Here is a 25,117-nt window from a genome sequence, read left to right as displayed (position 1 = left end):
ACAACTCAGACATAACATGGGGTGAAAGTGAAAGAGGAAGCACCCTAAAAATGCAGAAATACTTCATTTCAGTGCAGGGCTAGGCAACTAGGTTTGGCTTCGGGCCAAGTTTTTTTCCTAAGGCATTAAATGGCGGACAGAACATATATAATGAAAGGCTAATTTAAGAAACTCAGAGTTGAAAAATGTTACTGGAACTCCAAGACAGACTGCCTTACAAGACATAGGCCTACATTTGTGATAGAGAATTAATCAAAATGTAAGCTAAAAGGCCTGCCAACATCTGAGAATCAAGGAGTGTATTATCCTCAGCTGACACCTCAGAAATAACATGAGGTGACAAATAGTGAAAGAGGAAGCACCCTAAAAATGCAGAAATGCTTCACTTTAGTGAAACTAAGACGGATCAATCTGTGTAAACAACAAGACTCCACCTTAGCCTGTAGCACTTACTTGACCTACAGTAGCCTTAACGACCATGCAGTCTTATGCAAAGGTTAAAATGTCATTTAGATAGCATGTTATTTAGATGCCAGGTTCATTTGTTGACCTGGCATCCTGTTTGTATAGTTTCAATGTACAGATTGTTTTTTTTTCTTATATTAGACTGAAATAATGTCTTTGGGTATAGTTCAGGTTTAAGTGACTGACAGGGGTGAGCAGCCAATGGTCTCGGGTCAGGCTGACCAAATAAGGAGGAGGCGGAGACAGAGAGGTCAAGTTTAACCACAGTGTGGTATATTTACTGAAGGTGTGTGGTTGGTTTGTGGACGCACACAATATAAAGGGATGTTTCTGGGGGGAGGTTTCGCTGTAGGGAGGTTTCCAGAGGCAACAGGTAGAAAGTTTGTAACATATAATGCAAGTTTGTGGTTTGTTCTGGGATTTGTGGTTTGATGTTTTTGAAATGTAATTTTATTAGAATTGTTTTGTATTCCATACATGATGTCATTCATTAATGAGACACACCTGCATTGTTCTAATTATCAATGGTTCATATATAGGTGACTCCTGCTTGGTGTAGTAGATAGAAACACCGTTTTTGTTGACTGCTACTGCAGAACATTAAAGACTTTGTATTTGCAAGTGCATGTTAGCCCCAGAGTAGGGATGCTAAAGATGGTCTTAACCACTTTCAAGTGATTATAGGAAGCATCCACTGTACTTCCTTGTTCTTCCAGCAGGTGGCACACACAGCTTTAGGGACTCTCTCCATGACATTGTGAAGTTGTTTAGTACACCAGAGGTGTCAGATCATTCCAAAAAACTAAATAGAGAATAACAGCCGTCTATATAATAAAGGAGACTTCCTCTCAATTGTGATTTTTTTCCCCTCAAGAGAAACACCCACATTTACTAAGAATTCAATAAACTTAGATGTAATTTCTAGGATCAGTCTAGTATTTATCCCCATTAAGTGTGACAGTACCTACAGATTTCTATCTTATTTGATGATACATTTGCGTTGAATTGATCACTGACGGACCTTTTTTATTATTGTTTATGTTTTCTAAGGAGATACATTATTTAGTTTTTATATTATTTGTAATTAAATTGGTTCAAGGGCATTGGACTTGACCACTTAAACTCTAGTATAGGGCATAGCAATGGCAGACATTCTGTGGTGCCAAAAATCAAAACCCATTCATTTATCCCTTAGAGATTTCCAAAAATAATTATTTTAAGCCTGGAACCAAGCCATCCAGGCTCCTGGCGAATCATGACCATAAAACATTTGATTCTGTGAAAATAAAGGGTATTTATTCAATATAGTATTAATGAATATATAATGAATTATTAAAATATCTGTTTATGTATTACACATTTTTAACCACTTTAACCCTGGTGTAAATAAACCAGTACAGTATATAATACACATTTTTAACCACTTTAACCCTGGTGTAAATAAACCAGTACAGTATATAATACACATTTTTAACCACTTTAACCCTGGTGTAAATAAACCAGTAGGCAGTATATAATACACATTCTTAACCACTTTAGCCATGGTGTAAATAAACCAGTACAGTATATATTACAAATGTTTAACCCTGGTGTCCCTATTCTGGACATATTTCTTGACCATTATGTTATAGGAGAACAGATTTGTGTGAGCTTCTATTCAAAGCGGCTCTGAAGGCACTAAAACTAAAGTCTGACAGTTCAGTCTGTATTCTGGGCATGTCATTATAATTGGAATGAAATGGACCCTGAGGAACACTAACACTGAGCATTTTACAGTCTAGTAAGATTGGGTTACCAGAGATACAAATGATGTGAAATGGGGGCCCCTGGCCTAATGCATCCCAAACTCGGGGCCTTTGAAATTAAATAGGTTAAATAGGCCTGGATCAAACACTGTGGACGAGTCTCCATCCATTTTGTCTTCTCCTCACCTCTCTCCTCGCCTCCTCTTTCCATCTTCAGACCTCCTGTTCGTCATCCTCCTCCTCGGACTCCTCCATGTGTCTATTACTGCGCCACCTGATGGGAGGAGGCTCTCTCTCCTCTCGACAGAGATGCTGACATGATCCGGTAAGTGCGAAGGTAACTGACCTGAATATGAAGCGGTTACGGTTTTCTGGTTATAGACGGAGCCCGAGCCGACCCGTAGACTTCCGTTGATTTGGAATTTATTTGTGTGTGCACTCAGAGATAATAACAAGAACAAGACAAATAGGTGGATGTCCAGAATCGAATGATTTTGCAGATTCCATTTCAATTGGCGACTGCCTTCCAAATTTGGCGGGCCCTGGGTAGGCAATCCAGCCTGGTGGGGATTTGCGCTCCGAGGAGCACACTTTTCTAGTTGTTACTGTCTCCACCAGGCCGAAAGACATGGCCGAGACTATGTTTTGCACCCTGTCTGTCAAACAAAAGTCACGGGAAGATGCAAGTTGGAACATCGTCTGTGTGGAGCATGTTTATGGACATAATTTTCGGGGACAGACTGTATAAGGTCGGCGAAAATGTTCTGTCTGCAACACAGAGGAGAACGCACGCGACGCAACTCGTCTCTGATTACTCTGTTGGGGCGGGGGGGAGCAGGAGATGACTGACACACATGGTTAATATGCGTGATTTTAACATTAAATGAGTTCCGGGTCCAGTTCGGGTCTAGAGACCCAGTCGGACCGGGTCTAATACATTAGAATTATCCTCGGTTCATATCGGACTGGGTCCAGTTTGCCTCGGTCCCGTTTCGGGCCGTGTCCACCTATCCACGGGTCCGTTTCGGACCGGGTCCTGTAATTTAGAATGTTTTCTCGGTTCCGTTCGGACCGGTCCAATTATCCACGGGTCCGTTTCGGTTCGTATCCCATTTTTTGGACCCATGCTACCCTCTAGTGCCCACACATCAAATAGGGTAGTACAGTCTGAACACCAGTGCCCATACATCAAATAGAGTAGTACCGTCTGAATACGAGCACCCACACATCAAATAGAGTAGTGCTGTCTGAATACCAGGGCCCACACATCCAATAGAGTAGTGCTGTCTGAATACCAGTGCCCACACATCCAATAGAGTAGCCTAGTATTGTCTGAATACCAGTGCCCGTACATTAAATAGAAGTAGTACACATCAAACAGAGTAGTACCGCCTGAATACCAGCACACTCATCAAACTCACGCTGGGCGTGATTTTTTGTAAAGCCTCGTTTTTATTTTTATTTTCAGTAAACTAAAATTATGTTTTTTTTGTTTCGTTTTTCAATTTTAGTTTTAGTTGTTTCGTTGGTTTTAATTAAATATAATCACATTGCTCTGCACAGGCCAGGAATCCCCTGTGGCAGCTCTTTGCCAATGAGGAGGAGTATGGCAGCAGTAAAGACAGCAAACAGGGTATGCATAGTTTGACCCCCGTTTCCACAGTGAAGGACTTGGATTCAAAGCCGCTGTTGCTGAGCACTGTAGCTGACATGCTGTCAAGATTTTGATGTATTTATCAGGGCAGCTGTACCTAGATAGTACGCCTGGCGGTCCACTGCGTCAAAAGCCTTTGTCAGGTGTATGAAGGCCATGCTCAATGGCTGCCTTTGTTCCCGGCATCTCTCCTGAAGTCGACGTGCTGTGAATATGTCTCATGTGTCTACAGCAGTGGTTCTCAAACTGGGGCCCCAGCTAAATGAATGAATATAGCATTAAAATCTGTTGAACCACTTTAACCCTATATCAGCTATTCGAAAATATCCGATCTACAAGCTTGCAACACGTTGTGATGTGAGCTGCTATAGTGTTGCTTTAGTTTAAACAGAGTACTTTAATTCATTAATAACATTATTATTATTATTATTATTATTATTATTTTTACATTATTTGTTATGTTATCATTGAAATTGTAGTGTTTTGCCGATAGGCTCTATGCATAGCAGCCATATTGGAAAGAAATTGGGCCCCTTCCTTACTTCCTTCACAGGTGTTACCAATGATACTAATGAAGGCTCTGTTCCATTCTGGTCAGACTCCATTTTGGTTCCCAAATGGCCCCTTATGGTGGGTGTGTAACTCTGAGAGTGTACAAATGGAACCAAATGGACCCTTCTCAGAGTTATGGGGTCCTTGAAAATAAGACAACCACTATGCCACACTAAATGGAACAGAGCTTTAATTAGTATCATTGGTAACACCTGTGAAGGAAGTAAGGAAGGGGCCCAATTCATTCCCAATATGGCTGCTGTGCATAGAGCCTATTCTTTTGGGGCAATTACTTACAATATCCTCATGGCCCACCAGCGGGCCACGGCCCACAGTTTGGGAATGGCTGGCTGCTCTAGTGTTTGTATTTGTGACTAGTTTGGCAGAAGGGAGTGTTGATTCACAGTGTCCCAGTTTGGTGACATGGTGCCAGCTCTGAATCTGTCTGTGTGCTGTTGGTAAGCTCCTTAAGGAGATGGCTGGCTGGCTCCATCAGGCAGCTGGACAACAGCTGTGGAGAATTACATATCACTGGAAAAATATGCCTGGCCTTTACAATCCGTAGGGAGACTTAGGTTTAGCTTAATGCTCATTTATACTTATATGTTTGTATATAAGAACGGCTACGTTCAGAACACAAGTGGAATGGCTCACATACTTGAGTGGTTCTCAAAGTGGGGTCCAGGGGCCATCTGGGGTCCTTGGGGGTTCCAAAGAAACTCTGAGAGTGTACAGGGGGTCCATTTGGTTTCATTTGTTCACTCTCTAGAGTAGACCTTTATTGATATGATGGGGGAGAATTCAGGCGCAAGTTACAGATACAGAGTAAGAGAAGCTTATAGGTACAGTCACAAGGGGAAAAAATAACATCACAAAGAAAGCACCATCAATGATGAAAGTATACAACAGTATACACTAGGGGTGGGATGAAGTAACTCACGATTTGATACTGTGATGATGTTTGGCCCTCGATAACGATAATATCACATTACACAATATCTGCGATAATCGATATATTCCAAGAAATGTCAGATATATCACGTATCTGTAACTGAACAAAAAGCAACAAAAAAACATAAAGCAAAAATCAGGAATTATGCATTTATTCTAAATCGTACTAGATTATTGTGCATAACAAACTGGCCTAGTACAATAGTACATAGTGCCTCGTCCTAACAGTAAAACACTGATTGCAATCTGTCCACAAGAAAGGATACAAATAATCCCACACTAAAATATCTTGTACAAATTAGATTTACAAGAAAACAAATGCATTCTTAACAGTGAGTGTAGCAACTTGTTTTATCTAAACCTGGACCGATTTCAGTGCTTAGCAAGTATCACCAATTTGTTTTACGTAAACGTGGGCCCATTCCAGTTCTTATTGCTCAATTCTTTCTAATAATTATTACTATTATAATTATTATTATTACAATCAGACAGGCGTTAGAAAACACAGATATCGTTACAGTGTCAACATAAATCAGAACACTAAACGCACACCACAGTGTTACTGCTGAATGGAATACACCGGTGATTTTACATACAGCCTCCATGCTGCCATGAGACAGTGGGGGCAGTAGCATGCCACTTGGACACAGGCCAGGGTCTGGTCAGCCTTGGTCGGGTCGCCTGGAGTAGGGTGTCTGTTGCGAGACCCAAAACACCCAGTGACTCCAGGAAACAACACTGATGATGTGTCCAAGTTTGTGAACTAACTTCCTCCTGGGGTGAATGAATCTTTCAGAGAACTTCTGTGACATGTCTCGGAGCTGAACCGTAAGTCAGAGATGTAGAGATTGAACAGGACGGATGACAGCGGGGTGCCGTGGGGAGTCTGTGTTGCTCACTAAATATCAGACCGACATCCCTGCAGTCTCACGCACCACGGTCTACCTGTAAGATAGTCCATGATCCATGCCACCATGGCGCGGTCCACGCACATCACCGCAAGCTTCTGCGCTAGCAGTTGTGATTGGATGGTGTTGAAGTTGTGGGGGTACTTGAAATAGATAAAAAAGTTTGACTTCTGTACTTGTGTCTTTTTCCTTTTTTCCCCAGTTATTTTGGGGGTGCTTTTCTGAGCCTTTATTAATAGGAATAGAGGGTTAGGATTAGAGAGGGAGAGGAGATTGTGTTTGACATCAGACCAGAGCACGCTCAGTGCAAGCAAGGGAGGGAGAAAGAGAGCCTTTTTGAGTGTTTCCCAATCATAGGGTTGTGACCCAATGTTGGTTTGCAGTCCCGTATTTATGGGTCACAAAAATACAAAAATAGCAGATCTTCTGGAGTCAAATGATTTGTCTCAGGCCGTCACTGTATTTTAATAGGTCGTCAGTTGGGGCGTAACAGCGGTCAGGGTGTCAGAGGTCATCATCGGGTGAAACAGCCATCTTGTCTCAGGGTGTCAGATTCAGGGTGATTCAACTGTCCTAATTCTCTCCTCACTAAGTCCTACTGAAAAGTCTCTGCTGTAGGCTGTGTACCCCCTCCCCCCTCTCTCGCACACGCGCGTGCACACACACACACACACACACACACACACACACACACACACACACACACACACACACACACACACACACAGTACTGAAGATCTCTAATGAGTTTCTGAAATCACCTCAGATCGTTCAAATTATCTTTGGTTTATAAAGAAAAATGCTTTGAGTCCAGTAAATTAGCATCAGTCTGTCTCAATACTATTATAAATCCTATTCCATAATCCCAGAAGGATTAATTATAGAGGGGTCAATGTAATGCCTATGGTTTATGAACTATATTGAAACTGTACTTCACTTTGCTTAATGTTTAATGAAATGCCAACAGCACATATTGGTTGAATCTATTTTCTATGGTCTATGGTAGAATCACCCATGATGTAATATGCTGTCTTTCTGTGCCTTGTTTACCATTATGTAGCAGAGTTTTGGGGTTATACGAACTATGTGTATTATGTCAATTGTTTCACTGTGAGTGAAACAATTCATAATACAAAATACATTCAGTATTGTTTGTTTTAATGTTTCCTAAAATGTTTTATTATTTATTTAATTGCGTGAAGAAACATCATTATTATTATTATTGTGACGCCCTCCCACTGGTAGGTGGAGCTGGGAGGCCATCAGCTCTGATCTGGAGCACCTGAGCCTATAGGCTCTATGTACAGCAGCCATATTATCACTTCCTTCACAGGTGTTACCAATGATACTAATGAAGGCTCTGTTCCATTTAGTCTAGCACAGTGGTTTCCACGACCCCCATAACTCTGAGCGTGTACAAATGGAACCAAATGGACCCGTAGGGGCCATTTGGAAGCCCATGAGGGTCCCTGGACCCCAACTGTAGACCCACTGGTGTAGCAGAGTGTTTCCAGTGAGCCAACATGCACAATATCAGCACCCTGACTCTGTTAGACCAGAATGGAACAGAGCCTTCATTAGTATCATTGGTAACACCTGTGAATGTCTTCATGATATGGCTGCTGTGAATAGAGCCCATTGCTCTGAGGGCTTTAAAACCAGCCCTCTTTCTGTTAGATTCTCTCTCCTCTCTCCTCAGTCTGTTTGTTAACCTACCTTGGTTTACACCTTACAACATTCACCCTGCACATACAGTACACTCGCACCCATACACTGCCTACACACTGATGATCGTGCATATTTACTGACATGTTATGTTTGCTGTTGTTTTATTAGTTTATCTTTAAATAAAGACATTTTATATACTTTTAACCGTGCCTGTGTCTCCCTTTTGTTGCAACCCTGAGTCAGGGTGTAACATTATTATGAATCATTCATGTGTGTGTTTAGGCTATTGTACTATTTGGAGTAAGAGTATATTAGGGTACCGTACCTGATTTTATCTATTATAATGTATTAATTAAATTGATTGAATACTTAGTAATTATTAGTAAGAAATGTAAACAGCACGTGGTACAGTAAAACATTAAGGGTAAAAGGATAACACTAAAACATCCTGGGGACTTGTTTCCATTGTGGTCCTACGCATTCAATTCATCAACATATCATTGCTGTCCGGCAGGAATCAGCTAACTTCATTTTTCCGCTTTTGTATTTTTTTTCCATAAATCAGTGCTATTGAACACCCTTTACGTCTGTGTGTTGGTAAAAAAAAATATTGAACCAATGAAAAGTATTAAAAAGTCTCCATTGGATCCTCAAACTTTCTGCTAAACCAGCTAAGTCCACCAAAGGGGGGTGGAGTTAGCTGGTTTTGCTGACTCCAGGCTCCAACCCCTTTCTGACCTCCAACCTCATTGTGAGCATGGAGGTCCATTCAGCTGTTCTTATCAATGATGAACAAAACCTCCTAACTCCACTTTTAGTTTTGTTTTTTTCATTTCCTGAAAAATGAACATTTTGGAGTTAGCTGGTTCCTGCCGGACAGCAGAGATATACAGAAAGATCTTGATTGTTTATAGTCGTGGTACTGGGAGCTGAAATAATTGAAATATTTAAAACATGTGTGCGATGCGCCACTTTGGTGGCATGACTAAAATGATCCATCCATTCATTAATTCGGGGGGGGGGGGGGGGGGGGGGGAGAGAGAGAGAGAGAGAGAGGGAGGGAGGGAGAGAGAGAGAGAGAGAGGGGACACACACACACACACACGCGTGCGCGCCTCTCATTCTGGCTCCTTCGCTCCTCTAATCTGCAGCGCTGCACTCACAACACCAAAGCCATCGGGCAGCAGAAGGAAAAGAAATCGAGATGAATTTAAACGCTATCATGGTGACAGGAGAGATGACTTGCAATGTCATTCAATGATACTTAAAGTTTGATGTGAACGGTAATGCCAACTGGCGTCCGGGAGAGATGGATTCAAATTATTTCGTGTCCTCCACATGTTGCCTGGGATTCCAACTCCTTCTGCAGAGCCTCATCCATCCGTCTCACCTCCACCCGGAGCCCTGCGTCCTGGCTCAGAGGAGGGCCGTGCACGCGGTGCGCGTCGGCGCGCTGCTCCCCAGCCGCAATTCCGCCCCGGTGCGAGCCGCGCTGAGCCGAGCCCTGGCCGGGATCCGACAGGACCAGAGCGACCTCTTGCCCTTTAACCTGAGCTTGGAGCTCCTGGCCCGCCAGCCCGCCAGCGGCGACCCTCAGTCCGTGTTGAGGTGTGTGTGTCAGGGACTGGTGGTCCAGCAGGTCCACGCTCTGTTGGCTTTCCCGCAGAACCAAGACGAGCTGCTACAGGTGGACTTCATGGCTTCCGTTCTGGAGATCCCGTTCATCAGCATCCTTGAACATGGCGAGCCGCTCAGCACCCAGGTAGGAACCGTGCCTCTGTTCAGTTCCAACTGTGGAAACAAGCAAATCACAGGAAAATAGGGGAAGCCCGCTCACCGTTTTGACTGTAACTCGTCTTCATCAGGTCTTCAGACCTGATGAAGACCGGTTACGGTCGAAACGTTGCCTAACAATAAATAAACTCTTCTACTGGGAGCTAAACAGTGTGTGTGGACTTCCCCTCTTTTCCTAATGTACGTATTGTTGTCCAGCACCCAATTAATTGTTTTAGGATGTGCGTGCTTACCCCCTCGTTCCTAAGAAACAAATCACACCCAGTGTGGAGTAAGTGGTGCCTTTGATGAGTCTTATTGCTGACTCTCTACTGCCTTATGCTCCCGTATCACTGACTCCCTACTGCTTTATGCAGCCTTATTAGTGACTCCCTACTGCATTAGGCAGCTTATGCTGCCTTAATTACTAACTCCCTACTGCCTTATGCTGCTGGGAGAGTCAAACTGTTTGACTCCAAGGAAGTCAAAACGTCAGTCACCCCTGCAACATAATAAAGACGGGTAGAGTCGAGTGCTCCAGTATTTTATTTGGGTAATCTCTCCTGAAGTGCCCCGGTATTTTTCTCTCTTTTTCAAGTTGTCCCTGTTGAGCACCGAGCCCCACTACCTCTAACTGGCTGAGACGCGTTGGACTTCTCTTTGTAACTTCATTCTAATTAAGGCTCTGTTCCATTTAGTGTATAGCACATGTAACACTTTTCTTTGCTGAGGCCAGAGTTGAGGGAATCACAGTAATCTAAGCGTGATGAGATGAATGACCTTTTCAGGGTCTGGGGCTGACAGGAATGTCTTCATTTTAGCAATTGTCCTCAACTGGAAGTAACAGGATTGAACAACTCTTGCTGCTTCATGGTTGTTAAAGGAAAGGTTAGAGTCAACAATCACAGCCTCTTGCGGGCTGCGTGTGTAACATTAGCGGATACGGAACCAAGTTCTGATGCTCAATGTCAGAGAGACACGACAATAAACGGGACACATTGCCTGCAATAAAAAAAAAAGAAATGCGGAATGTAGAGCTGCGTGTCATTAGCATAACAGTGGTAATTAATGTGATAACAATAAAGGGCCCAAAATGTATCCCTGCGGAACACCACATGTGAAGAAGAAAGTAAGGAGGAAGCCTCTCCAATTACCACTGAGAAACTTCTGAACTTCTGTCCATGAGGTAGGAGCTAAGCCATTCCAGTGCCAATATATTGATGCCAACGACAGTATCAACATTAGAGTTGAGATCCAGGAGGAATAAAACTGAGCTGTCACCGGAGTCCGAGGCAAGCAATAAATCATTAGTGACCTTTAAAAGAGTTGTCAGCACTGTCCAGAGAGCAGAAAGCTGTTAAAAAACAGAATTAACTTTCACAGAATTAACAGAATTAACTTTCACAATTAATATTAATTGATCAGACAATCCATTTCAGATAAAACACTAAAGTTTGGAAATTGGTCTAAATGATTTAAAACCAGGGGCTCCTGTGATGGCTGTTTCAGCAAAGGTTGGACCAGGGCACTTTTAAGGCTGAGAAATACACCCAGGGTACAGGGGGCAGTTTAAAATAGCTAAAATTGTGGGGACGAGAGTCTCTAAAACTTATTTGAGGAACTAAATAGCATGCAGAGGATTTCATGTGTGATACAGCAGTGGCGTACCCACTGTAGAGGTAGGGCAGGCGGTCGCCTGCCCAACTAAGATCTCGCCTCCCCTAACAAAAATCAAATAACCCGAAAATGTGTCATTGCGTGCTTAATGTCCTCAAAGTCACGCATCCAACAAGCTTTGAACTGTGCAGATTGGACCTTCTATTCCAGAGATAATGGCCAAAACATCTTGAAAACGGCTCTGTTCCATTTAGTGTAGCACAGTGGCTTCCACGACCACCATAACTCTGAGAGTGTACAAATGGAACCAAATGGACCCTTACGGGTCCATTTGGTTGCATTTGTACACTCTCAGAGTTACACACCTGTAAGGGGGCATTTGGAAGCCCATGAGGGTCCCTGGACCCCAACTGTAGACCCACTGGTGTTTCCAGTGGGCCAACATGCACAATATCAGCACCCTGACTCTGTTTGACCAGAATGGAACAGAGCCTTCATTAGTATCATTGGTAACACCTGTGAATGTCTTCATAATATGGCTGCTGTGAATAGAGCCTATTCCTTATATCTTATTTATGAAATGGTGAAGGAACCCTTCACATCTTTCTGAAGAGGCTTCTAATGGCTGAATGGCCGTGGGCTAAAGACAGTTTGCTTTAAATAACACCCTGGGGTTATGGGAGACAGGGAGAGTGAGGTAATGCGCTTTGAAAAATAGCTGCGTCTGGCATCCTTAACAGCAGACTCTAACATCGTTGTGTGTAGAAGTGAGCTTCTCCCATTGTCATTCGGCCTTCCTGCATTGCCTTTTAATTGCCCTCTCTGGTAATTTAACCAAAGCAGGGCATTCGGTTTGGCATATTTGATTTTTAAAGGTGTCGAGAATTTGTGAACAGGAGCTGTTAAAACCATCAACTAATCAACCGAGAGTGGAGAATGAAATGCAGTGGTGGAAAAAAGGCCAAACGCCGTCCCATTTTCAAATAGCCTAGGTATACAATAGGGCTAAAGTGGTTAAAGAGGTAGTGCCATGGTTTTGCACTTTTTCTGTTTTTCATGTGTCTATGAGGTTGATAGAACTTCATTAAGCCCCCTGGTGGTGTTTTATATCTTCTCTGACTATTTTGAGTTTCTTCCTGGAGGCTGAAACCTTGAGGGTCAAACGTGCTGCCAATAGAAAAACAGCACTTTAACGACACAGTAAAATTGTACCCTCCCCCTCATCATCATCATAACACAGCAGGTGTGGACATGAGGAGGAGGAGGGACTAGGACAGGTGGGTGGTGCTAAGGTGGTGGAGGAGGTGCTAAGGTGAGAACCAGGTATACTTAATGAACTGGAGGCGTGTCCACTTAAAAACATAATTTTAACACTTTCTGTACACTTTTTAGAAAACAATCTTCCTCCTAGTATAACCATAATACCTGATGATTATGTTTTAGGGGGGGGGGGGGGGTGTCACTGAAAATCACGGCACCCCGTCTTTAATGTATGTTTTATAATGTAATAATGTATATCTGCAAAGTAACTAGTAACTAAAGTTTTCAAATAATTGTAGTGAAGTAAAAGTACAATATTTGCCTCTGAGATGTAGTGGAGTAGAAGCAAAAGTATAGACAATTGAAAATACTCCAGTAAAGTAAAAGTACCTCAAAATTGTACTTAAGTACAGTACTTGAGTAAATATACTTAGTTACTTTACACCACTGATGAAGTGGGGAATTGAAAGGAATGACTGGAAATGCCTGTTGACAGCGCTGACTGGCTTGGGAGGGTCTGAAAAAGCAAGGCTTTGTGGTTTGAGGGAGGGCATTCCAACATGTCCAGATTGTCCAGACACCATGATAGAGAGCACTAGGTCAAGAGTGTGTCACATTAAGTAGGTAGGACTATTTACATGCTGTACAACATACATGCTCTACAACCAGCAACTCCTATGTAGTTGCAATTGCAGCAGTCTAACTGGGATAAAATGAGAGCATGAATGACTTTATCCTGGCCTGGGAGGAAAGATTTAATTTTGGCAATCTGCATGTGCTACCTTTTTCATTTTCTCCAGAAAATGCTCAGTGGATTTTAGGTTTAGAAGTCCACTTACAGTAGAATCCCATTGTTGCACGCAACCTCCTTTTCCAACTCAATTATCACGCTTAAACATTTCTCTTTTTACAAGGGAATATAGCTCATGAATAAAACATCAGTTAGTTGAACTCTACAGTTTGAGGGTCACTATCTATAATAGGGTTAAATATGTCTGAGTAAAAGTCAGCTTAATAAGACATGTATGTCTGCTGGTTTGACCTGGTGTTGGATAGTAGAGACAAGCTCATTTTTTTGTTCAAATCAAGGGGTTCTCTACCTTTTCTGAGCACTGAACCCCTTCTGTCTCAAGTTCAACTGAAGTACCCCATACGATAAAAAAATGTTTGCTCAATACAAATAAATGTTAATTGCAGTTTGAAAAGGTAGGGAAGAAAGCACGTAGTGAAGAATCAGAAGTCTGTCTCACTTTAGACTCCGTCTCCCGCTCTTATTGCACTTATTATTATTAAGTCATTACAACCACATTTTTGTACAGAATAAAAACATATATAAAAACAAACCCTCAGAATTTTTCGAACCACCTGCTGTACCGTATATTGTACTGTACTAAAGGAATGTTTTATATCAGGGCTGGGCAACTTTGATGATGGAGAGGGCCACTATATTTCCTCACTCACTCCACAGGGCCACATTGCATATATTGTTCGGCAGACACCTCTTATCTCCGTGTTTTCACTTTTTTCGTAAATTAATGCCGTACTTCGCCATTCTATATCACACAAAAGTAGCGAAAATAGCGGATCTACAAGCTCGATCTTGTAAATCGGGTACTTTTGCTATTTTTGAATTGAAATTGCGATTTTTTTTTGTTGCTAGATTTGAATTGGAATCCTGAAAAGTAACATTTTAATTTAATTTCAAAAGCATTTAGCTATACTTATGTTAACTTTATGAACTTAAATACAAATACATTGGACATAAAAAAGATAATAGAATTTTTATAGTCATTAAAATACTATATTAAGTTACTAATATATTGTTACTAAAATATTGTTACGCCAGCGACAATATGGTGAAGTGGTCTAGCACAGAGTTAAGTCTTATGTACAGGATTAGCCATGGAAAATCAAGGTGTTTACGTTGACACGCATTGTGTGTGTGTGTGTGTGTGTGTGTGTGTGTGTGTGTGTGTGTGTGTGTGTGTGTGTGTGTGTGTGTGTGTGTGTGTGTGTGTGTGTGTGTGTGTGTGTGTGTGTGTGTGTGTGTGTGTGTGTTCATGCATGCGTTTGAGGCAGAGAGAGTGAGTGTATCTTTGAGAGAGAGAGAGATAGAAAGAGGCTTACAGAACAAGGAAGATACAAAATAGTTATAAATACATTATTGTGTGAAAGTCTCTTCATAACTCTGCAATTTATGTTTATTTATTAAAAAGTAAATATACACGTATAATAGCTCCTTAAAAATAGTGATGTGATATGTCTTGAAGCCGTAAGGGCACACAATATCATAAAGGCTCTGAGAAGCCAGGGATCCAGGAGGCAGATGTCTACATAAGATAAGATAACATTTTATTGATCCCTGGGGGAATTCCCATGTGTGGAGCTTCCTGCTATATTATGCAGTATGTCTGATGTTTTAGAAATGTAACCGTTTTGGACCAGTGCTACTTTTGACAGCACATTTTGATTTAGTTTTAGTCTGAATAAAATGTCTTGAGTCATATTTTAGCCATCTGAAACACGGGACAAGCGTGTCGGGTAATTTATGTGTTTTTAATCCATTTCGAATATGCTCTATGCACAGCAGCCATATTATCACTTCCTTCACAGGTGCCATATTTCGACAAACACTGACGTTCTCTCTCTCATAAATACTCCAGTGTGAATTAACATTTCAGTGATTTGGGATAAGCAAGGATTTTGTTTTCTGTGCACCTTTTGTCTGATAGTTTGGATAGTATTTTGGAAGTCAGACTTAAAATGGCTCACCTATAGAGAGTAGAATCCAATCTGGTCTTATCAGAAGTAATTTTAAGAACATGAACATGGCCCAATGTGATGTCATTTCTACTGGTGCCAGCAGGACTGGGCAGGCAGCCAATCAAATACTGGCAAGAGCACGATAAACACAGTCTAATATCCAAAATAGAAACAAATAGTGGCGCTACTGATTTGAATAATAACTGATTATTCTCCATGGCTAAGTAGACAGTGAATAACAGTGGTGTGCATGCAGGCTACAATTATTGATTTGGACAAAGTTAAGCCAACTGATCAATATGCATATTTTGAATGTAGAAAAACATTTTTGTAGGCTTGGTGCAGTATGAAGTTATAAAAGACTTAAGCCCACTCTACGCCAATGATTCGCCATGCAACTCCTTGCACCATGCAACTACTTGCAACTACCGTACTTACAACCATTATCCCCAATGGCAGTTGCAAGGAGTTGCATTGGTGCGGTTGACCTTAAAACTGTTTTGTTGCAAGGAGTTGCGACTAGTTGCATTGGTGCGGTTTGGCCTTTAGTCTAGAGCAGTGATTCCCAACCTTTAGGCCTGGGTCTACTGACAGTCCATGAGGATATTCCAAGGGGGCCGCAAATAATTGATAATATGTATTGATAATGTAGCATAATACTATAAAAAAAAACATAATGTAACTAGAAAAAGTGCTCCTCGGGGCACAGGTCTCCGCCTGGTCAGGTAAGTTATTGTGGGCCAGCAATATTCGGAATATGAAAAATCGGACGGATCCATCTTAATCACTTGACTATAGAGATAATGTGTATACCGATTTGCGTGATGTTTGGACAAAATTTGTGGGAGTAATATATTATGTTTGTTTTTTTTTCTTCCAAAAATCGCTCTCCTGGTGGTGTAATAGGGCAATGTTAAAAAAGGTGGCATTTGTTCCTCAACGTAGTGCGAATGTGCGTGCAAAGTGTCACAGCAATCGGACGCTGCGTTCGTGATTTTGTTCATGAACGTTTTTTTTTTGTTTTTACCAAGTTTGGTGCGGATCGGATCAACGGTGCACCTGTGGCCCCTGATGTAGCCCCTGGGGGCCACACATGGTCCATAGTGTGGCTATTCTGATGGCAGTCCCCTGAACAATGTTTGTACCAAGTTTGGTGCAGATCAAGGGTGCGCCTCGCAAGCTATGTTGCTGTCCATGGTACCGAAGTAACTGTAGCTGCTTTGCATGGTCCTGAAATAACTGCAGCTGCTGTCCATGGTTCTGAAGTAACTGTCACTACAGCTGCTGTCCATGGTTCTGAAGTAACTGCAGCTGCTGTCCATGGTTCTGAAGTAACTGTCACTATAGCTGCTGTCCATGGTTCTGAAGTAACTGCAGCTGCTGTCCATGGTTCTGAAGTAACTGTCACTACAGCTGCTGTCCATGGTTCTGAAGTAACTGTCACTACATCTGCTGTACATTGGACTTGAAGCAACTGTATTTATATTTAAGTGCGCGGCCGTGGGGCCTCAACTCGAACCGCACTAGCCCCCCCCCCCCCTGCCCCCCCCCCCAGCCGCGACCGAAATAAAACGCATTTTCTCTGTCTGGGCTATTGTTGTAGGTGTTAACAGCGCGTTAACACCTAGCTGCGCCCCGCTATAGTAATGGTAATGGTACTGTAAGTTTGAGATTGATGTCTGATGACTGATCAATTGCGGGTGGGCCGTGGGGGCTAAGACCCCGAGGCCCCCGCGGTATCGGCGCCTATGCTTCAACAGGCTGAATCACACACACACACACACACGCACGCACGCACGCACGCACACACGCACGCACAGTACAAATGGATTTTACAGCCTTGTAGTGGAATTATAAACCGGTTCAGTGTGGCCCAAGGGTCACAACAGGTTAAGCCACTGTAAGCATCACTGTTTATTGGCTTCAATAAAGTATGGATCTATCTATCTAGCAGGGCTGCAACTATCCATTAATGTCTTAGCGACTATTTTATTGATATTTTTGGGTGATTAAGCGGATAATTCAGAAGCATGAGCTTTGTATATATCTATTTTCTTTTCTTTTCAATTAACAAACAAACAATTCTTTTTTATAATCAACTAAATCGATTAGTTGGATTAGCCCCATAAAGGACCACTTCACCCATTTTCCATATTATCTTCATTGGGGCTGTGGACAGTTCAGAAATCTGCGTACCAGTGACATCATCAATGGGTATTCCAAAGCTAATAGAAACTACAGCCTTCTCTTCCTGAAAACGGCCCCTCACACATTTGAAGGACAATATCAGTCACCAGAACCAAGGATGTGTCTTTTCAATGAGTCTAACTTGATTGAAAATGGTTTACAAGTATTGAATCAAGCAACTTCAAACTTAATGAATTCTTTTCACGTCTGAGTAGACGTGAAATGAGCCCAGAAGTGTTTTAAAGAAGTGAATACCCCTTTAACCCATTAAGGCCTGGGACGCATCTGTGTCATTTTTAGATTTTAGCTAAAAAGCATTATTTTACGCTTTGGCTAATCAAAAATAGCAGATATACAAGCTCATAGCGCGGCACAGAGTGACGAGCTTGTAGATCTGCTATTTTTTTTAAATCGTGAAAATGTGTGCAAATCTCTGAATATATATTTTTTTAAAGCGAACATTTTTTACATTTTTTTTTCTTCTGGGGGTCCCTGAGACAAAATATTTTGAGATGGGGGTCGGCGGCCAAATACATATCATTTTGGGGGTCCTTGACATGAAAACGTTTGAGAACCACTGACAAACAAACCTTTTTCAGAATACTGTTGGGATTTAGAGGGCATTTGTAGAATCGGCTTCAGGTCTTAAATGAGTTAAGTAAAATACCTGAGTACTATCTTCCACCAACGACTCGGATCAGATAGAACTAATCAGCCGTGCTCCTGCTGCACCATTTCACTCTAGCTTGTACAGAGATCTGAGAGGGAACATTCCAATCTGAGTGGAATCACACTGTCGTCCTCATCACCGCTGTTGGCTCTGATGAGGACGATAGAGCCTAAAAGTCTGACAGCCAAGTAGCGCTCATTAGTTTCAGATGTTATGGATAATAACTGGATAATAGCTGGATGATTCACCCCTAACATACGTCAACCTGCAACGCCATCCCCCCTCTCTCTCTCTCTCTCTCTCTCTCTCTCTCTCTCTCTCTCTCTCTCTCTGCCTCAGTTTTGTCATATTACAAGTTTACAGAGTGGGTGAAATATTTTTTGGGTACTACCTCCCAGTACTGTGCTGTTTTAAAAATAATCTTCAGAATAGACAAAGAAACACAGTAAGGCCAGGCACATTTAATTGTATGTAGCACAAAATGTAGCACATCCAAATGGTTCGAGCAAAAGGACACATTACCAAAGGACAGTTGGACACTGAACGCTTCCTCTCCGCATTTAGTTCTGAGTCTGGGGACATAATAAAGCAGACCTGTCCAACTTGACCTGAGAGGTCTGGGTGGTTCAAAAGATCAGATCATACACGTCATTTGGCCCGAAGCCATTCAATGCATTATAAACCAACCAGTACTATCTTGAAATAGATTATTTGACAGGGAGCCAGTATGAAGATCTGTGGTTAGAGTGTCCGCCCAGAGACTGGGAGGTCGAGGTTCAGTCCCTGGCCGAGTCATACCAAAGACTATTCTGTTGTTAAGCCGTGACGTTGCGCCCCGTCAGAACAACTTCCGGGTCCAAGTGTGTGTTTTGCCAATATGCGCAGTGCTGTGTCCCTCCTTGCTGTTTTAACAGATCTGAGACTAAAATATCGACAAAGTGTCATTCTACCACTTCCCTGGCAACGACAAAGAGAAGAGGAAATCGTTATTTTTATATATATATATCTATATATAAATATGTATATATACATAAATATAAAAAATAAATATTACAATGTTAATCATAATAATACATAAATATGTACATAAATATATAAATATATATTAGCCTACTGTCTATGTCTTTATTGTCTATGATATTAGCATTAAGACCCTTATTAACCCTCAATGGTTAATTTCTGAAAAAGGAGGTTATTGTAAAAAGATTAACGGGTTCCGACATGTTTGTTTACAATGAAGAGTGGACGGCGCTTGGTGCCTCTTGGACCCGGAGGTGAAGTCGGACTACAAAATGACGTCAGACTTAACTCATTCAGTGTCTGTTATGACCCTGGCCTAGGGGGACCAGGGAACACAACAAAAACACAGGGGAGACGCAGTTTACAAATAATATAGTGTTTATTAAAGTAAGCAAAATGAACGAATAAATCATGAATGAACAGATGAGGTGTGGAAATCAGTAAAGTCAGTAGTGTAATGCGTGTATGCATGAGTGGATTGTGTAGTGTGTGTGAGTGTTGTATGTGTGAACATAAATGTGGGAGCAAAAAGGTGTAGCTGGGTTGAGGAGCAAAAGCAAATGAACTGAAGGAGAGAAAGAGGACTGGGGAGGCAGGCTTTTATAGGGCGTCGACACCCGGGCCCAGGTGCACGCCAATTTGGCTGATTGCCAACATGTCACTGCTCCCCATGTCCTATTAGAACCAATGAGAAACAGAAATGAATACAAAGCAACCATAACCATATAACCTAAGAGTGACACATTATCATACTATACAGGGAACCGTCACACCCCCCCCCATAAAGACGGGGTCCCTAAGGGATCACCGGCATCCAATTTACACAAAATATATACTACCTATCTACTATACCAAATCTCTACTCCAATGGCCGCCCGCACCCTGTCACGGACCTCCACCCCAGCAACCGGATCCAAGGAAGCATTTAAGGGGTGAAAGACAGAGGCAAGAGGAGGACCTACGGAGATAGTCAGGACCTCAGTCATGAGGAGCCCGTGATAGCGCATCGGCCACCACGTTCTCCGTCCCTTTAACATGACGGATGTCCAACGTATAGGACTGCAGGAACAGTGACCACCTTATCAACCTCTGGTTTGGACACTGCAAAGAATTCAGGAAAGTCAGGGGGTTATGGTCAGTGTAGATAACAACGGGGGTACTACCGCCCACATAAACGTCAAAATGTTGTAAAGCTAAAATCAAAGCCAATCCTTCCTTTTCTATGACTGAGTAATTTAGCTGGTAAGAGTTGAATTTCTTGGAATAAAAGCTAACAGGCTTATCTATTCCTAGATTGTCCTCCTGCATCAGTACGGCCCCAGCCCCCACATGACTTGCATCAGTGTAGATTTTAAATGGCCTGTCTAAACGTGGAGCCGCCAGAACAGGAGCGGTACACAAGAGCAATTTAGCCTGCTCAAATGCTTCCTGGCAAGCGGGCGACCAGACAAACTGTGCCTTAGCCTTAAGTAGGTTGGTGAGAGGCACCACAACTGTCGCAAAATTCCTACAGAAACTACGATAGTAACCTATTAAACCAAGATAGCGCATGAGCTCTTTCTTTGTAGTTGGAACCGGATACTGCTCAACAGCATGAACTTTGGCACCAACCGGACACACTTGGCCCTGCCCAACCACTCGCCCGAGGTAGGTCACTGTCGCCCTTGCAAACTCACACTTTGCAAGATTGACAGTGAGCCTTGCCTCCCTCAAGCGGTTGAACAGTTCCCGAATGCGTTCCATGTGAACCTCCCATGTGTCCGAATAGACAACCACATCGTCCAAATACACTGCACACCCCGGCATATCCCAAATCACTTGATTCATAAGCCGCTGAGAGGTAGCAGGCGCATTTCTAAGTCCGAAAGGCATGACCTTGTATGAATAAAGACCATTAGGCGTTATAAAAGCGGCTATCTCACGCGCTCGTGCTGACAGAGGTACCTGCCAGTATCCCTTCAATAGATCGAATTTACTCACGAATTTCGCGGAGCCCACCTGATCGATGCAATCTTCCATTCTAGGAAGTGGAAAAGAATCGGGTTTAGTGACATTATTCACTTTACGGAAATCAGAACAAAAACGAAATGTACTGTCTGACTTGGGAACCAATATACAAGGTGAAGCCCAACTAGATGCACATGGCTCTGCAATGCCATTTGTTAGCATGTAATTGACCTCGGCCTCTAAATATTGACGCTTATCCGCATTCACCCTGTAAAATCTCTGTTTTATTGGCTTCGCATCGCCAATGTCAATGTCATGTTCGATTAGATGAGTACAACTCGGTGTATCACCAAATAGGCATGGAAACTCCCGGATTAAACCTGCAAGTTCCCTCCGGCCTGTCGCAGGCAAATGAGCCAACAGTGTATCGAGGCACGCAAGCGCTTCAGAATTTTTCAGCCGCCCGTGCACCAACGCTGGATCAGGTGTACCCAACCCATCTTCCTCTACCTCCCGACTGGGAGACAACACCGGAACCGCCATGCAAACTGCATGAGCCAAGCCAACCTCTGGCTGCACACACAACACCGGTGTCTCAGAAGTGCGTGCATAATAAGGCTTAAGCAAGTTTACATGGCAAAGTTGGGTTGGTTTCTTACGTTTAGGCGTTGAAATAATGTAATTTTGCTCGGAAACCTGCTTTACCACATTGTGTGGACCGGAGAATTTTGCCTGAAAGGGTGAAGTAACAATTGGAAGCAGAGCCAGCACTTGGTCTCCAGGGCTAAACACACGGCGCTCGGCTTTAGAGTCATACAACAGTTTCATCTTATCCTGAACTGAAGCTAACTTTTCTTTAGCCAACAACCCGGCTGTGTAAAGCCGATGACGAAAACCATTAACATAGTCAATCAAATTTTTGGGAGGCTGTGCCTCTATCCATTCTCCAGACAGCGCAGCTAATGGACCTCTTACAGTATGAGCAAAGACCAGCTCGTTTGGACTGAACCCTGTGCTCTCCTGTGTTACCTCCCTAGCAGCAAGCATCAGCCACGGCAGACCCTCTTCCCAATCTTTACCCAGCTCAGTGCAGTAGGCGCGCAAGATGGCTTTTAGCGTTTGGTGAAAGCGTTCTAACGCCCCCTGACTCTGAGCATGGTATGCAGAGCTCCGATTGTGGCGGACATGTAGCTGCTTCAGAACCTGGGAAAACATGTGAGAACAGAAGTTCGATCCCTGATCAGATTGGATGACCTTCGGAATCCCAAATATGGAAATAAACTGAGAAAGTGCACGTACCACCGACCGAGTGGTAATGGTGCGCAGAGGATATGCAGCAGGTTAGCGAGTTGCTTGGCACATTACTGTTAACAAATACACTGCTCCTGACTTTGAACGTGGTAGAGGACCCACACAATCAATTATTAGATGTTCAAATGGCTGGCTAATGGCAGGAATGGGATACAATGGGGCTGGTTTCAGCTTCTGATTAGGTTTATCAGTTAACTGACATGTATGACAAGTTTTGATAAATGCTGACACATCTCTCTTCATTCGAGGCCAAAAGAAATGTCTAAGAAGCCTGTCATAAGTTTTTCTCACACCAGCATGTCCAGATTCATCATGAGCTACTTTTAACACTGACTGGCGAAGTTTGACTGGCAACACAATTTGGAACACTGGTTCGCCCACAAACCTTCCCTCATGTGGCAGCCACTTTCTCACCAACAAGGAGTCCTGCAGAAAATACCCACAAGCACTGTCAAGCAGCTCATCCTCTGGCCGTATCAGCGGCCCCAGCTCCGTCAGAGATGGGTCAGCCTGCTGCTCAGCAACCAGATCTGAACGTGTTATGGACAATGGAAAATTAGCAAGAGGTATTGAAAACTTTTCAGATACTTTAGTCTTAATCGATTCTTGTGACTCAGATTTGTCTTTTAACTTAGCCATTGCACGTGTCACCGCACAAGCTGTAAAAACCTCTGGGAAGTCACGTTCACTTTCATCCGTTTCCCCTGTTACCAGGGGAACTGACGTCACCACTGCCGGCGGCGGAACCTCCGCCCACACCCGAGCACCAACCAGGTCGTTACCTAGAATCACCGTCACCCCTGGAATCGGCAGTGCTGGGCGCACGGCAAGCTTTGCTTCTCCCTGAAACAGTTCACATTTGAGCACCACTTTATGCAAAGGAACCAGCAAGACATTCATGTCTATGCCCCGGATAGGCACCGCATCACCCGTGTCAGAATCATTAGTTAAAGGAAGAACACCAGCCTGAATAAATGAGTCAAAAGCCCCAGTGTCCCTCAGGATAGTTACAGGTACTTCTTCCCCACCTTGCACCAAAGACACAGACCCTTTCATGATAAATGGACGGTAAGAATTCAGTGCTGCAAACGATGTATCCTTGTTTTGACCGAGATTAGGTGAAACACAAGTGGACACCGGACAAATTGGAGCGGCCATGCCAGCTCCTTTTGGTTGCGAATTTCCTGCATTAAAAGGTCTAGCCCTGGGAGGTCCGTTTAACATAAAACATTCCGATTTCCAGTGACCCCGCTTATGACAGTAATTGCAAACCTTCTCCGGCTCACGCAAATTACTGCTGTTGTTAGTGTTGCTGTTGCCTTTAACTTCGACAGGAAGAGGTTTATTAAATCGGCCATAAGACTCCTTGGCAACATAGTTGCCACCGCCCGCCTTAAACTCTCCCCGGTGCGTTAGGACATAGTCATCAGCGAGCGCTGCGGCGTCCGCCGCGTTGCTCGCTTTCTGCTCAGAGATATACGTCGCCACTCGAGCAGGAACAGAATTTTTAAACTGTTCCAAAATCACCAAATCACATAACTCTTCAAAATCTGTTACCTCCGAGGCGTTACACCAACGGTTAAAGTAGGTCGTCAAATCACGTGCAAATTCCAAATGACTCTGTTTGTCATGTTTTTTCCAAGATCTGAACCGCTGTCGGTACGCCTCGGGGACGAGCTCGAACGACTTAAGCACCGCCTCTTTAACCAGAGAGTATTTTTGACTGTCGGCAACACTCATTGCCGAATAAACCTCTTGCGCTCTGCCTGTTAATACGCATTGTAACATCAATGTGCGCGCCGAGTCAGGCCATTTCCGCACGTCGGCCACACGCTCAAACATTGTAAAGAATGCCTCAGGGTCACGTTCAGAAAACTTGGGAACCAAACGTATATTTCCATTAACATTAAACTCCCCCATGGACTGCCCTGCAGGTTCTGTAGATACTTTTGCATCAGCTGAAATCTTACCGTCCCTTATCAAGTCTAACCTGCACTGCTCTACTTGTACTTTTGCCTGTTCAGTTTGCTGTTTAGCCTGTTCAGTTTGCTGTTTAGCCTGTTCACTTTGCTGTTTCATTTTCTCAATTGCGTATTGCGTGTCTAGCCTCACTTTGTCTTGCTCCGCCTGCAACTTTGCTTGCAACATCAGTAGTTCTTTTTGTTGGTCGAATGTCAACCCTGGCATCAATACAGGTAACGGCAGCACCGCCGCTGTATCTGACTGGATAGTAGAAGTCTTTTCTGGCTCTTCATATTCCTTTAACAAATCAGTTTCAAATAAATGTACTCTTAATACTGCCACTAAGGTCTCCTTTAATTTCTTGTCACCTGCCTCAATTTTAATCTTAAAATGCTCTGCTATTTTAAGTACCTGGTCTTTGGTGCACTGAAGTAACAGTTCCTCAGAAGGAGCAACCAAAAATGCTTCTAGGGTACACATCCTGGCTAATGTGCGCTAAGTTAGCCACCCAGCTGGTAAACAAAACAAAATACAAGTGCCCCTCTGCTCTATTTAAACCCCAAACTAACTCCACCCGTCTTCATGCCGGTTTGCGGAAGGTATTTATGCACTGAAGGCCACCGCAAAGGCCTAGCTCATACCAAGGGGTAGGAAAAGCAACCAG

At 43.1% G+C, this 25,117-nt stretch overlaps 1 protein-coding gene across 1 annotated transcript in view; it reads left to right on the top strand.

The window, feature by feature from the left end:
• Positions 1-9,252: 9,252 nt before the first annotated feature.
• The window catches only part of grin3bb (glutamate receptor, ionotropic, N-methyl-D-aspartate 3Bb), a gene marked incomplete at both ends in the record, with an annotated part of 43,215 nt that continues 27,350 nt past the window's right edge, over positions 9,253-25,117 (top strand). Inside the window, one exon of the mRNA XM_084047259.1 lies at positions 9,253-9,705. Within this exon, the coding sequence (XP_083903385.1) occupies positions 9,253-9,705 (453 nt within the window). The remainder of the gene's footprint in view (positions 9,706-25,117) is intronic.

The sequence above is a fragment of the Gymnoscopelus microlampas genome (assembly GCF_963454915.1).
Source record: "Gymnoscopelus microlampas genome assembly, chromosome: 21".
NCBI classification, from domain to species: domain Eukaryota; kingdom Metazoa; phylum Chordata; class Actinopteri; order Myctophiformes; family Myctophidae; genus Gymnoscopelus; species Gymnoscopelus microlampas.
The sequence above is the reverse complement of the archived record's forward strand: the minus strand, read 5'-3'. Positions and strand labels throughout refer to the sequence as shown.